This window comes from Orbicella franksi, chromosome 2 (assembly GCF_964199315.1).
Source record: "Orbicella franksi chromosome 2, jaOrbFran1.1, whole genome shotgun sequence".
NCBI lineage: Eukaryota > Metazoa > Cnidaria > Anthozoa > Scleractinia > Merulinidae > Orbicella > Orbicella franksi.
In genome coordinates this window covers 11,022,472-11,038,349 of record NC_138146.1, presented here as the reverse complement: position 1 = coordinate 11,038,349, position 15,878 = coordinate 11,022,472, and the positions used below count along the sequence as shown (strand labels likewise).

At 37.4% G+C, this 15,878-nt stretch overlaps 3 protein-coding genes and 1 pseudogene across 6 annotated transcripts in view; 2 read left to right on the top strand and 2 right to left on the bottom strand.

Annotated features, from left to right (window-relative positions):
- Window positions 1-15,878, bottom strand: part of LOC145480087 (uncharacterized) — a 337,189-nt pseudogene that overhangs the window by 44,961 nt on the left and 276,350 nt on the right. The gene's annotated exons all lie outside the window — the stretch shown is intronic.
- LOC145480039 (uncharacterized) overlaps window positions 1-15,878 on the bottom strand; it is a 206,449-nt gene that overhangs the window by 18,625 nt on the left and 171,946 nt on the right. The gene's annotated exons all lie outside the window — the stretch shown is intronic.
- LOC145480020 (uncharacterized) overlaps window positions 1-15,878 on the top strand; it is a 202,077-nt gene that overhangs the window by 36,123 nt on the left and 150,076 nt on the right. The gene's annotated exons all lie outside the window — the stretch shown is intronic.
- LOC145479970 (fidgetin-like protein 1) overlaps window positions 1-15,878 on the top strand; it is a 208,423-nt gene that overhangs the window by 111,457 nt on the left and 81,088 nt on the right. For all 3 annotated transcript variants that reach the window (XM_081458455.1, XM_081458456.1, XM_081458457.1), the window contains exons 9-11: window positions 8,537-8,652; window positions 9,316-9,384; window positions 10,697-10,829. In XM_081458455.1, the coding sequence (XP_081314581.1) occupies window positions 8,537-8,652; window positions 9,316-9,384; window positions 10,697-10,829 (318 nt within the window). The remainder of the gene's footprint in view (window positions 1-8,536; window positions 8,653-9,315; window positions 9,385-10,696; window positions 10,830-15,878) is intronic.

The following is a 15,878-nucleotide window of genomic DNA, read 5'->3' as shown; positions in this document are numbered from 1 at the left end:
AGATAGCGCGGACATTGAGCAAATAAAATGATTGCTGTGTTGGTGCCATGTTTGTTTTTTGCAATCCTTGTGCTCATGCTGAAATGCATTAGCAAGAGCACACACAAAACTGTGCTCAGCCACCTAAAGTGAAATCATCATCTTTGCGGTCACGCACTGACGTGACAACAAAGTAAAGTAAAACTATATTTAAACAGGGTAGCCCGTTTGGCTCTAAGGCTGATATCCATAGGAGCCCTGTATAAATAACATCAGGTTAAAAAGCAAATTTATATACACAGATTAAAACTTTAAACTATACATTAAACACTAAAACTATATTAAAAATCTAATTACAATACTAAAGTATTAAGAAAAAAAGCACTGAGACCTATTACTAATAAGCTTACATATACTCAGTGGTATGGATCTCACATCTTATGCTACTAAGCTTCAGTTTATAAGCAATGTGATGCTCCCCAAAACATGGAAAAAGTCTTGAAATCAGTTCAAAATTACGTCTTCCAGATTTTTTTAAAAATTGTACCAAGTCAACTTTTGTTCTTCATCTCCTTCGCAGTGGATGCTATGTAAACTGATTACTGGGATGAAAACCAACAATTGAAAGGCTCAGTGGAAAACGATGTTAGGTATTTTTGGTTAAAGCGAACTTCGTCAAAAACACTCCAAATTTCACATACATGTACAGTTTTGTTTAGGTGTGTTAAACAATGTCCTGTATTATTTTTTTCACTCAAGTTTGCTTCATTTTTGAGATATTATGTATGCAAAAAAACTTGCATATAAATTTTTTCATTTTCATACCATTTTGGTTTCCTTTTATTTGTGTCCAAATCAAGTGTTAACTTTTGCCACAAAAATTTTCCATTACTGATTGTTTCCCACAATCACTGAACATGGAACTAAAAAAGTGTTACCAATGAAATTTTAAATCCTATGGCTTGAACCTGTCACATAAAGTTGAAAACCTGTAATTGGCCACCCATGTGATCACACACTGATTATGTGACAAATATGTGCACAGAAACCAATCAATCAAAATTTCTGATATATATGATTATAGAGTACTTACATGTATGTGCTGACTAAAGGTGACTCAATATGATGTCTTTGTTAGAATGAGATCAAATCCTCCTTAATCACTTAAAGTGCCACTAACCCCCCAACGTTTTTTCACTACAGTCAAACCTTGATTATCCGTACCTCGATTATCTGCATTTCTCGATTATCTGGACTTTTACTCTAGTCCCAATTTTGTCGTGAATATTTATTAGTCATGATCAAGATCCTCAGCAATATTCTTTTTAAAACTATAGCATTGAAAAGTGCAGTCAAAAGCAGGTTTGTTTTGCTTTTAAAGAGCTAAAGCAGCACACACACATGCCGTAACTAATGAAGAACTCTCAAATGAGTTCTGACTGTCTCAGAGTTGAGTGGTTCAAGATGTACAGTAGACCATATTGTTTTCCAAGCGATTTGTAAAAGTGTTGTTTCACGATTAAGAGTGAATGCCCATAAAAATGGACCTAAATCGCCTATCAATGGCACAAGTCGAAAAATTGATTTCTGTTGTATTTTGTCCATAGGTCCTAGTAAGAATAGAAATGGACCATAGTTAGTTTCTGCTAATACAGCTTTCTTTGGTAGAAATATGCCAAAAACGATTTCGACCCGATTGGGCTCAAAATCTACTTCCGGTTTTGCTGAATTTTTTTAATATTTGATTGCTTCGCGCTCCGCAGAACAGCTACTTGAGAATCTTTCAATGGATTTTATATTCAGTTCAGGTCTTCGTGGTATGACTGAGCGAAAAATAAAATAAATCAAAGTTAGTTTTGAGCCCAAAAAGAGATCAAACTGACACACAAAATTTTACAATGTGTCGCAAGAAAATTATTGCATAAAAACATCGCCATATTTTTCTATGGGCTATAACTTTAAATACCATAAAAACACTTTCTGCAGGTTAAATATACACCCACCTGTTAGGATATCAAAAAGTATCTCTGGGCAAATGGTTTCAAGTCGCCCGCCTTGGCCTGTGTTTCTCATATATTTTGCCCAAAATCCGCCATTGGAATGTAAACAATTGCGTGACACAGATAGCGACCCTCTAGTAAATATTTGTTTCCAGTAATCCGATGAAAACAATTTTGAAATGTGTGGATAAAATAATGGAAAATGTTTTTTTTAAGTTAGCATAAATATATATTTTTTCATTTGCATTGCAACACCCACGAAATCCCCAATAAAGAATGTTACTACAGTACTCCGGGAAATGATTTTAACACTTGTTTATTTTATTGATTTCACTGATAACTTACAATACATTGGCAGTTTTAGAGATGCACTTAACCAATCCTCTATGGTCAAGTGGAAATACCATAAATTCTATAAACTACTAACTGCGTGACGGCATCTCAGCTCTTCTAGCTGTGTAGAAAATCTGTACCTACACAATATGCTCAAACTCAGCTAGAAAACCCAGAATTTCTTGAATTGAATTAGCCGAGGAAGAAATTGCATTTAAGTTTCAATCATACTGGGAAAAAAATCCATCTTTTCTACTTTGGTTGTTTGATCAATTAACTGAAATTTGCAGATAATAACACTGGTAGACAAATAAACATTACAGTGGTCGATCTAGGACTCGGTTTACACTAAAGGAGTTTTTTTGGATTCGTAAATGTTCCTGGATTCATCAATGTTAGAGTATTCGGATCAGTAGGGTTTACAGTGAAAGGATATTTGGATTCTTAACTGTTTACACACGGCAATAACTCTGGGAACATTCATGATGGAATGGTTAACAAGCAGTTCATTGCCTCGACAATGAGAAACAAAATGGCTCCAAAAGTAAGGCTAGGGGTAGGTCGAGACAGTCTGAAGTTTTCTTTCAACTCACTGACTCTTGTCCATCATGTCAGGTCCCTCCAGGTATTTATTCTGGTCTTTACTTGATATCTAGAACCTTCGAGGTTTTCGATCGTGCCATCGTCGTCATCTGCACAGTAAAGTATAAATTGGGTTTCTGAGGAATATGGCATTACCCATTATAAAAGTAATTACCTACACCTGAAACAGCACAAGGTAATCACCCAGCGACCGCCATCAAATGGCCACCAATGTACCTATGACTCGACTACAACTGGATCATGTAATCCGCCATTTCCGTTCCACCACAAACCCAAAAGATCACAGGCAGAAAAATATCCAGATTCGAGAGAAAATCGTTTACACGACTCTCTGGATTCAAAAGTTTTCGGATTCAAAGTTCCCACTTTAAATTCCGGATTCAAAATCTCCAGAGACACGACCAAACCAGGGAGTTTTCATTTCGGATTCGTCCACTTCTGTATAAATGGCAAAATCAATCCAGCACTAAAACATTCCGGAATCATCACGAATCCGGAACAATTTCCTCTAGTGTAAACCTACAATCCTGGCCATAAGTGGTTGGGACACCTCCCCTTTTTGCACACTAAAACCCACGATTTCAACTACGTCCTTAACATATTAGAACAAAAGATGAATAGAAGCAAGTACAATTGACCCCCCTCCCCCTAGCAATGTTGCAAGAAAATGAAGCTATTCTGAAGACTAGATCGGATGTGGAAAAAAGGGAAAAGGGATGATAGAAAGTGGTTAGACAGTTGTGTTGGAACTGAATGCGATTGCTGAAAAATCGTTATTATTGAAATAAGACGTAAATATCTATCTTATCGTCTCTTTAGTTTGAGAGTACTGTTCTAGGAGGCGAACAATTCATGAAACGTGGCTATTCTGAAGCTATTGTCAAGGATTTTTTCTTCGAGATTTTTATCAACTTTGACAGGGGGTAGGCGGGCTTGCGCGGTTTTGGGCTTAAGAGAGGCTGCCTGTGAAGTCATCTGCCGTAACTATGCCAACACTTTTGACCAGCATTGTAGTCTTAAATGAACAGCGAACATCCTTCTTGTTTTGTTCACGGAAGTCAGCCACGGAAGAGCGAATTTCAATGAAATATATATACAATTTGATTTAGCAATTAGCCAAAAATAGGTTGGCCACCAAAACAGCTTAGGGTTTAGCCTAACTCTAACCTTAAGTTTTAAGACTGAAGGAAAAAAAGCATTGAGCATTCCAGTTGTTTGAAACAGAAACACTCGCGCACAATGAACTATATGTATAGTACGTGCGTAACCTGGAGAGCAATCCGTCCACCACAGTAATTGTTCAAATTAACAGCTTACCGAGACACTTGCACTGTTGATGCCTCTTATTTATGATTTAAACTTTTAGGATTTGTGTACTTCACTTTTTCGGACTTTTTAGCAGGAGAAAAGGCACTAAATTTGCTGGTACAAATAAAAAGGTTTAACCGAAAATCGATCCGTCGAAATCAACAAATACAAATTTAATCACAGTAGCGGTCCTTTATATCACGTAAGGCTACAAACCAACAATATCAACTTGTCATTACGCTTAACAAATGAACTTAGAACGATTTTCTTTCTAGAACTCATTCTTGTAATTAAAATGATCAAACAAAGAATGACAGCTTAAAACAACATAGCAGTAACATCTGAACTCCAAGTAAATTGCTTTTAATTGGCGTTTTCAATTAACAAAATTTCCAAAGCGATGACTTTCAAAATATTAAAGCTAGAAGTGGTCCATTATGTTTTTCTTTTTTCACCCAAATGTTCTAAGATAGCCATCTGCAGTTTGTTGGAAATGAATTATGTATTCAGGGTGACCGCCCATGTCATGCAATTGTTTACATTCTCATGGCGGTTCAGGGAAAAATTTATGACAAGCACAGGCCAAGGCGTGTGACTTAAAACCATTTGCCCAGAGATGTGTTTTGATTTTCAAACAGGTGGGTGTACAGTTAACCTGTAGAAAGTATTTTTATGGCATTTAAAGTTATAGCCCATAGAAAAATATGGCGATATTTTAGTACTATAATTCGTTTGCAACACATCGTAATATTTTGCATTTCTGTTCGATCTCGTTTTGGACTCAAACGAAACCTCAGTTTGTTTTATTTTTCGTTCAGTCATACCATGAAGACCTGAGCTGAATGTGAAGTCCATTTAAAGATTCTCAAGGAGCTGCTGTGTGATGCGCAAAGCAATCAAGTTTTCAGCAAATTTAGCATAACAGGAAGTAGATTTTGAGCTCAATCGGGGCGAAATCGTTTTTCGCAAATTTCTCCCCAAAAAAGCCATGGTCCATTTGTTTACTAGCTAGGGCCAATCTATGGGCAAAAAATGAGCAAAATCGATTTTTTGAATCGTGCCATTGTTTGGTCCATAGTTATGGACTCTTAAATGCTGCTTTATTTAAACAGTTTTGAACAGTTTTGTTCTTCATTAATATTTGTATTTTTGATTATCCGGACCCTCGATTATCCAGACTATTTCGTCTAGTCCCAACAAGTCCGGATAATCGAGAAAATTATCGTTGTGGCTATTTTTGTTAATTTTGTATGCATTTTCAAAGTTTGTAAAATTGCCCTTTTCCATGTTCATGGCTGAGGAATAGCAGAGGATGGGATGAGTTGGCTTCTGACGTCATTTCAGGAATAACAATATTTTGTTTCTGAGAAGAATGTATTTGAACATGTGATAGTGTGTCAAAATCGTTGCAGAATGCATGGGAGATGTGTTGTTGGAGGCTGTAGCAATACAGGTTGGGTAGGATAGAGTATTCCTCTTCATTGAATATCTCTATCTCAATGAAATTTGACCAGAAACGAGAAAAAGACCGAAGAAGTGGGCTGATCTGTGTGATGCTAAAGCCGGGGAGCCATCAAGGATTTCCTTGATCTCAGGTTCGCCCTACTAAAAAAACTTAGAGATTTTCATGGCCTGTGTACATGTATTCTTCTCTATCTCTAGTGGAAAGCTTGTCAAAATACTGCATAAGACACAAATCTGGGATAAGCTGGGAGGCATATGACTATTCCAAGCTCAAACAGTCCCAGACCACTACATGGTAAATTAAACGCATCACATTTTTTGTACTTGAGAATTATACAGACTTTTATACATGAATAGTAAAAAACCTACGTCCTACAACAAGGCAAACCGGTGAACTAGCTACATATTTGTGGATTTTAATTAAAACACACTCACACTTGAGGTTGTAATCTGGCCATGTTTCTCAATGACCATTCCAAATTCAGAATGGTTTTGTTCTTTGAGCTTCCTCTTTTAGGAACAAACAAGAAGATCTTTTAGATCTTACAACTGCACTTTTAAAATGTAACTGTTTTCTTAGCACTACAGTCGCAACACACTACACATTCTGAAGATTCATTGATTACTGTAGACACCACATCATTTGATCAACACAAACTGTACATGTATTATTGCACCATTGCTCTTAGCCTGTGTGAAATCTTAAATTTAATTGGTTTTTTCCATGAATAAAGGGCTAGCAAAGTAGTCACACGAGCCACATAATTCAAGAATTACGTTATCCACGGCTATGTTTAGTATGGTGGTTATTTCCCTACCAATGACGTTACGTTACCTTACACATTCTTTGCTTGGCTTACATGTACAAATATTTAATTTCTGGAAACACTTCAAATTTTACAACACGACAAGTCACCTCTCTTGTCTTGAAAAATACTCGGAAAACTAAAAACACTGTCACTCTTGGCAAATTAAACTTGCAAAGTAAACACGATCTTTTTACCACATAGTGAAACTGAAAGCTGCAACGTAAGCGCATTCCATGGCTGACGTAATACCTTTTTTAGTGTATTTATTATTCCCTTCGAATCCAATGCTTCGATAAAACTGAAAGAAAATATATTTAAAACACAATAAAGAAAACAATATCCACAACATTGTTCGTGTATTGATGTTTCAACAGCTTTTGGCAAATAAACATCACAGGTTGCATAATTCAAAATTTGGCCGAGAGGAAGTTTGGGTCTGGTCACTGACAAAACAAAAACAAAACCATGTGCAGAACATGAACCGCGCTCGGCCCATGGCCGTGCGGTTAATTATATCTAAATTGCAAACTTTGAGTAGATCAAGCATTTATAAATATATGAGGAAAGTGAAAAAAATGATTGAGATTCAACTCTAGAGCTACCAAAGGAGACTGTCATGCTGAAAGAAGAATGCGCTTGTCAGTCAACCGAAATGCAAACTAATAGGTCGAGAACTCCCAGGTTATTAGCATACGTAATGTGGACATTTTATTCAAAATAACAGTGAAGTAGAAATGTATTCATTTATCTGATACTATCTGAACCTCTTTTCAAGATCTTGAAGAATTTGGCATGATTTACTGGTACGTAATATGCAAATTTGCATAGTTTGCGATGTTTGTGTCCATACACAGTAATTGACTATACACGTACTACAGTCGGTCGACAATACGAAGCAAAAAGTTAGATCACCTTTAGATATTGTTTGCTGACATCTCTGCTTATCTCTTATGTTAAAAATATTTTCAATCATTGATCTGGAGAAGTAGGCAGGAGTGGACTTTGACTGCATCGCATTTTAGCTTGCATTTAGGTGGAAATTAATGTTTGAATCAAAAAATGTTTTGGCACTCCGAAATCTGCACATTCCTTAAAGTCAAATTACCAACTCTTCGTGTTCATTGACACCTTTATAACTCTTTGAGAGCTGTAAGTTAACTCTTTAGCCGTTATTTGTACTTTTATAACCCAAATGGACCAGCAAATTGTTGATCCTGGCCTAAATTACAACACAGTGATCTTGACTAACAGCCCGCACTTCGAAATGGAAAAAAATATATACATCGCAGCTGTCCAAATTGTAGCTAGACTCCGAATTGTAATGCTAGATGATACAGTTCTTTCACTTGGAACTCTTGTCCCGTTTTGATAAAATAGGAATAACAAATAACCCAAAAATGTTTTGACAGCACTCAAAGCTCAGTCAAGTCTCTCAAGTGTTTTAGCCCAGTTCCTTAAGTAACATCACTAGTAGCCCGACCCAAATCCCACTTTGTGCAGTTGTGAACATAGAAATTACATTTTCAAATGCCTGTAGAAACGCAGGGATTTTATCAATCGAGATAATTTTTTCGCTGAAGTAATCAGGGAAACTAGTAGATTTTGTTAAAGAAAAAAAATTGTTGAGGGGTTAGTGCCACTTTAACCTTTGTAGAACAACAATATTCCCTCTGGTATGTGACCTTGGTGACACCTTGTTTCTATGTCACATGATCCTGTAAAAAAGAGATGTCTCTGACAGTATATAAATAGCTTGAGCCTTAAGGTTGAATTAATAGTCTCCTCATAAAAACAATGAGCAAGTAATGTTATTGTTTCAAAGGAATTCCAAATAGATTTCCTTCAAAGTATTTTTCTGCAAATTAAATAGCTTAAGTATCATGCTTTAGCTAAATATCACTTACACGGAATCATGCTTTGGCTGAAATTATATCTCATAGACTAAATCATCATTTGTATGTGCATTCACTGTGCATTTACATGCATCAAGGTAAACAACTGGCCTCAAACCGAGTTTATCTATAGTATTTTGTTTTTCAGGTAATTGATTCTAAAAAGAAGAACTTCCATCATGAGGGTGACTCTGGGTTTTTGAGGCAGCAGGGTGCAATCAATAATGCGAATTATGGAAGTACAAGAAAAACATTGGGAACCAGGTTTGCTTAGCTTTTTGCTCGTAATGACTCTATACAGCCTCTCGAGGGAAATACTAGGCTCCTAATAACTGCAAGGGCTACAGGGTGATAAACATCTAAATACAGGCATTTAAGTGTGAGATTAAGTTATTGCTATCAACAGGTGTCGGCTATGACATGTAGAAATTGACATTTCAACTAGTTTTCCCTCAAGAAGGCCTGGTGGTTGCCAAGGTTGACCCTGGATTGAGCAATCAATTCAAGTGGTCGTGTTGCTTTTTTTTTTTTTTTTATTGACAATATATACTCTTTAGGCTCACAGAACAAGTATAAACCCATACTGTAAGGTTAAGGTTTTGTTTGTTTAAATATTATGTAACTTACTGTTTTCTGTGCAAAGGTTTGTAACAGCATAGTTTTATTTCTTCTTGTGTGGTGTGAATGGGACCAGAACAGTACAGTGTACTTTCCTGTTTGGGATATTATATGAAAGGTATTGGCACTTGAGTTATTCTAGAGACCCAAGAAGCAAACAATTAGCATAAAAGAAGGGAGTTGAGTGGTGCATTCATCGCTTGCATGGCTAACTGATACTGTAGATTTCTCCTTTTTTGCTGGATTATGTGCTGTGTGTACATTGAATAAAATTTGTATGCATTAACATGACATGCTGTTTATTTGTAGACGAGGTCCAAGTCATCAGTTTATTCCTCCAGTTTTGAATCGTGGTGTTGATGCTGATGGCTTGCAAAGGTTAGTTACTTCACAGGACGTAAATGTGACAATTCTCTGATGCAACAATTCAATGTAATACTCATCAAGTAAGAAGAAAATAATGCTCACTCTCATATTTCTCTGTGTTAAGTTATTTTTAATAAAAGAGGCTTTGGATAAACAGTTAAGAGTAAAAATTAACGATAATAATGTTGAATGGTGTTTCAATAACTCTTTCATCATTTTTTAATACTGAAAATTAAAAGTCAAATTCTTGTGAGTTCTTTATATACCAGAAATGCATGTAAAAATCTTGTTGCATGTAATTGAAAACACTACAGTGTCTGGGCTCGACACTAACTTTTCAACTTACTAGCCCAGTGGCTAATGACAACTTACATGTTACTAGCCAAAAGTAATTTTTACGAGCCAAGCGTTGATGTTGGCTAGGTCCAATAATAGTGGGATTACTATTACTAGGTCTTTTTGACCTCCCTTTGTCATATTATGTATTGCAAGTTGGCTTAAAGTGCCTTTGATTTTCTTTGTAAGATTTTAAAAATTGCACATACTGAATCGCGTGTTCAGTTTATAACTCAATTCTGCATGCATGCATGAGAGGCAAGTTGTGTTTCTCAGCTACTGATCAGTTACAGTGTGCACAATGTATAATGCCTTTGAAACAATTCTTGTGTCCTCCCCCTCCCTGACACATATTGTCAAGTCTCTAAAGTTTATTTAATATCATTTCTTGTGAACCTACTGTAGCTCTTTGACTCAGTCTAAGACTGCCAGAAAGTTTCGATAAACTACTTATTAGGTCAGTGTTAGAAATAAGTGCTTGCCTGCTCACCCATGCAAGTGTTGGAACTGCCAGGTGAGTGCAGATTGTCAATCACTCACCCATTTGATGAGTATGATGTTCATATCCAAGCAGTCATTTAAATTACACTCCTTTTTACTTTCAACTTTTTTGCCAAGAGATTCTCTGAATACAAACTTCAGTTTAACATAGTTTCCTTCCCTGACCGTGTTGACAGAGGTATGGTTTAATACTGGTGTACATGTATCCTTTGGGCAAGTGAAAACTAATCTAGGTGACAGCATTCTGAAAGTCATTTCCTGGAATGGGAAGTGCTTGCAAATTTTACTCTGCAAACCTGTATGCCATTTTCATTTCTGTTATTTTAGAAAGTTGGTACATAGTTTTTAAATAGTTTTTGAAATGGACCCTGTTTAACTGGCTCCCTTTGGGGCTAGGCTTATTTTGTTATAGTCTTATTTTATTATGATATATAAAGTTAAATATTCAAGAAAATTGTTGAAAACCACTTTGCTTGGACTTTGTCAGGGATGCTTCTAGCTCTGGCTTTCCAAATTATAGTGGGAAGATTCAAAGTGTGAAAGCTGTTAGCAATGACTCAGAAGTTGATGAGAGACTGAAAAACATTGAGCCAAAGATGGTAGAACTTATAACGAATGAGGTAAGGAAATAGCATGAATTAACCACACTTGATTTTGTATATAATGTAGTCATAATTTCCTAGACATTGTGGGGTGATCAGGATGCTTCCAAATGATAAGACTGTAATACAGTATATTACATGAACTAGTCAGTTGACAAATTCTGCACTTAGAATCAACCAGTCACAGTGCTTTATATTTTCTAGCCCAACATTTTGTTAGCTTTGGGGCGGCTAAATATTTTTACATCTTTTTATCCCTAACATTTGTTTCTTTTTTTCTTTTTTCATGTTGCATTATTTTAATTAAGAGATGTTTCATTTCAATGTACATGTATTTATGGAAAAGTCAGTTACAGTATTGTGCAAAAGTAATGAGAGCGAATTTTGACGAATTTCGATGTATTTCAACGAACACTGGTGAAAAAAGCGAATTTTTGAAGGAAACGAAACTTGAATGAATTGTCCGTGAATTTTCGATGCCGCCATTGTTTTAACATCTTCGAAATATCAGTGATGTTGGCGAAGGGCCGCTTGAAAAGTCGCTCGACTTTTTGTTGAACGTGTCGAAGTTTCATGCGAATTTTCGATGAGCAATTCGAATTTTCAAAAGGTCGTTCGCACAGTATACACGTAGGTCATTCGAATTTTTGAGCTTTTCACGTGAGGCTTTCAACTAACAAAATTCTTGTGACTGGCTCGTACGACAACTGATGGTCGCGTAAGCATGGCAACCTACATTGCTTTTATTTGGTAAGATTTCACATAGCAATCATTACTCAGTAAGCAATCATGGTGAAGGTATCCAACTATACATGAGAACGAATTCAAGCTCTTACTGAATGCGGTCTTCAACCTGTCACAATTTTCAAGCAATTACAGTTTGAAGGTCTCCAAGTCAGTTATCCAAGTGTTGCAAGAATAGTCAGCAAAGTGAAACTTACCAGATCTATCAAGAACAGCGCCAGGTCAGGTCGCCCGAGAAAGCTGAATGAGGCCGGTAAATCCTTCATCGAAGTTCAGATGCGAACAAATGATGAAACAACCAGCCGCCAGATCCAGAAAAGGCTTGCCAAGCATGGTATCATGGTCCATTCGTCTACAGTCCGAAGATACCGCAAAGAGCAAGGCTGGACTCTCCAAAACGCCCGATACTGCCAGATGATTCGCAAAGCAAACAAAGCAAAGAGGTTAGAGTTCGCCCAGCGAGTGATCAACACTGGAGACACGTTCGACAATGTTGTTTTCAGTGGTGAAAGTTCTATCTCCCTTGAACACTTGTTACCGAAAGATCGATGAACCTACGAAGAGGAAATCCAGACCAAAACACCCTTTGAAGCTTCATGTGTGGGCTGGCATCAGCAGACATGGGGCAACAAAGATCTGCATCTTTGAAGGCATTATGGAGGCTAACCTATACTGCAGTTTCTTAGAAAGCACGCTGATCCCTTTCCTTCGTGACACTCTACCGAACCACAGATTCATGCAGGACAACGATCCAAAGCATACGTCAAGAGTTGCGAAGGCCATCTTTGAAGAGAACAAAATCAACTGGTGGCGTAACCCCCCAGAAAGCCCAGATCTTAACCCCATTGAGAACTTGTGGCACGAACTGAAGTTCTACTTGCAGACACGAATAAAGCCCAAGACTGAACCAGAACTAGTTGATGACATCAAACCCGCCCCAGCAACCCAGCAAACTTCAGCAGCCCAGTCAGCAGCTCCAGTTTTCCACTCCTGATTTAAACTACCACAGACAGAATTCACTTGAGCTGCCGTTCACTCCACCACAGAGGACAAATTCCCACCCAGATGCAGTCTCTGTTTCATTTACGTCCTCTTTGGCGGACCCGGACAGAGTGCTTGATCACTTTGACGATTTCATGCATCATTCGCAGCAGGATTTAACAGGTACACACATGTATTTCAAATGTTTGGTAATGGTAAATGTGACATATTGGAAATCTAAATCAGTTTGGAGTTGTGTTATTTTCAATGGAATGATTCATGGTTTTTCCTCATGTTTGGTAGTAATAAACGTCATCAAGTTTACATGTAAACTCTTTTTTGTTAGGACCTTTTTTATATAAGAATGCAGAGGCTGAGATTGACCCAAATTTTAAGAACATACGAAGAACACACCCCAGGCTGAGAACCACTGGAGAAAGTTTATTATGACAACTTTTTTAAAGAACAGTATGAACTCTGTAAAATTGCAACGTAAAACTTGAGTCTATACAGTCCGAATATACACCAAGAACATACCTTCATTTCAACTGCTTTTAGGGACATACATGAACATAAACTACGAGCTTGTCTTATTGCATGGTTCATCGTAGAACATCTTTGGCTGTATGGTTGGTGACTTAAGAACATCTTAAGAACGTTTCAGGCTCAAATAGCAAAATAACCTCTCCTTTCTTAGGCTTAGATACAGTCCCTGTCGGTGGATCAAGCAAAGTGCGGCTTCCTAAAGAAGACTATGCGCATGTGAGGTCAGCTGGAAAACCGACAGCGATGGCCCTACGTCTCGTTGACAGGCTGTTCTCCAAGGAGACTCATGAAGTCCACTCTGCACGGAACTAAAGAATTCGCCGCACTGGACGCCATCATCATTGCTGCAATTAAAGGTAAGCTTGACAAGTCAGTATTGTTTTGATACTAGTGCTTGTGAGTTCAAATGGTGTTGCAGGGGAGGTAAAATGTATACAAATGAACAGGGAGACAAATGAGACATGACTAGATAACTTACCCAAACTTTGTTTGTTTCTTTTTAGCCAAAGTAACATCAGCCTTCAGCTGCATGTGCCACAATACAGAAGACATGACCAAGATCTGGGAGGGATGTAAGATAAGCATTGGCAAGCGATGCCAAAACCTGAGAAAAAACAGTAGGCAAGAATAGCTAAGATCATCAGTTAACCTGAACTCGGTAGTTTTCATTTTTTTTCATAAGTTAGTCATATGAGCGAAGTTTCGAATGTGGTTATATTTTTATTATTCTATAGGATTCTATCGTATGAGCCAAGTGGCGATTGTAAAAGTAGCTTTCTTTATTTTTCCATAGATTCGTGTTATCGAACTAGTTTCATACAGATATTTGTTATCATGCAAGGCTGGCCTAAAGTTTTAGATTACAATTAAGTTTAAAAACAAATATTAAAGTGCCACTGAAACGAAATTTTTGTATGTGAGATTTTTGCTTAGTAATAAAGTTTCAACCTTACTTGGAAACACTGCAATTTTCTTTTTTTGTGCATACGGTAAGCGAAAACTGCTTTTTCAGCCGTTCGAAGTTGGCTAGTTAAGCCCAAAATTGGCAGCCATTTTGGCGCGGCCAAAACAGCCTAGTGACGTCACTGGTTGTATTACTCTCATGCTGTGCTGAAAATTTAGAGTGATTATGGGAGAAGAGATAACTGTTCGAAGCCCCCCCAAAAAAACATCTTAAGGACATCTCAGAGCTGTAAAGCAGATAATAACAGTAGCCTTGGACATGAAGAGGTCGAGAGTCGATCCTGGGGCTTTCCAGTCTATTTAATTGGATAATTGCAGGATATTTTATGTAAGCAAGCAAACAACTGGGAGTTCTTAAATCGCAAAATGATTGCGACTCTTGGTGAAATGGCCAGCACTCAATTAAACAATATCTACACTCATAAAGTAAAAAAGACATGAAAACAAGAGAAAGCGGCTTTGGAAAATATCCGGACTGCTGCTGCACGAATAGCAGCAACAACGCTTTGAGTTTTCAAGTCACTTCGCTTGGAGGAAACCGGACGCTTTGTGAGTTTCACGGCGGACGAGATTGTGCCACAGTGACCTTTAGTCTAGTGGCATCTGCTACATCCTACAAGTCATCACAACAGCAACAATTTAAGAAACCCTCTTCTTTTATATGAGGGAGCGAATTTAAACTGTAAAGGTAAACTAAGCTGCCATGACCGTACAGGTATGTTTTCAGGAAACAAGAAAAAGCGTGACAATGTCGGCGGCGAAAGGTCATATATGCAAATTAGTTCAAATTCTGTTTAATAAACCTTCGAAAGGAGTGTAAACTAGTGACGTTTTAACGAATTGTTTTGAACTTGGATACTATTAAATGAAGATCATAGACATAAGTATGTGCTAAAGAACTCAAAGTAATCCATCGGCCATGAAATATTGCAATTGGGAGATATGTGTAAAAGAGAAGTGAAATTCCCGCTTTGTTTACACTGATACGTATGCAGCGATAAAGCAAACCCTGCTGCGGATCACAATTTTCAAAGATACATTTTGTCTGCCACAAGAACTCTCACTTATTAGTATGATCATAAAAAGATACCCTCTGTGTGCAAAAAAGTACTCGACTCAAAGCTTGTGGACCATTAATAACTTCGTGATTGTGCGGATGGCTGATGCGCTTATGGCTTTTAATGCAGTAAAGTTGCCGAGGATACTTGTATATTCGAACCTTGTTAATAGATAAACGTGAGAATCCAAATTTCAGAACCAGGCTGAAAACAGGCGACGAAATATCGTGTTTAGGCTTCAGGATATGATATAAAAGTTGCCACACTCGTCTTCGAAATCTCCAATCGAGTACTCAAGATGTTCGAAAAGTATACTTAGCTGTTCTAATCTGTAGCATTTATTTTGGTGAATCTACACTCTCTGGCGCCCTCCAACGTTTATGATGTGTATTTCCTGTCAAGGCTGGACACAAATTACAAGGTAGAAAACTAGTAGGTATCAACAATATGAAAAATAGACTTGCATAAATCAAGTGAAAACAAGAGAGAATCTATAGCACTTCTTGCGTGAATACAACCAGTGACGTCACAAGGTCCTTAAACTCGGTTCCAGAGCCCGGACACAGTTTTGCTCCAAAAAGTGGATTTCAACAGCTAAAAAAACCACTTTCTGTTAACTTTAATGGTTCAGGTGAAGAAGGTTAGACTTCGCGGTCGCTGTTAAGTTATGAAAAGAGTTGATTTAGTTCCCTTTAAAGTGCTTATCAGTTAACAAATCTGTTTTTGGCCTTACGGAATTTTGACAGTAAGGAATAAATTGCATCTTGAGTTGCTG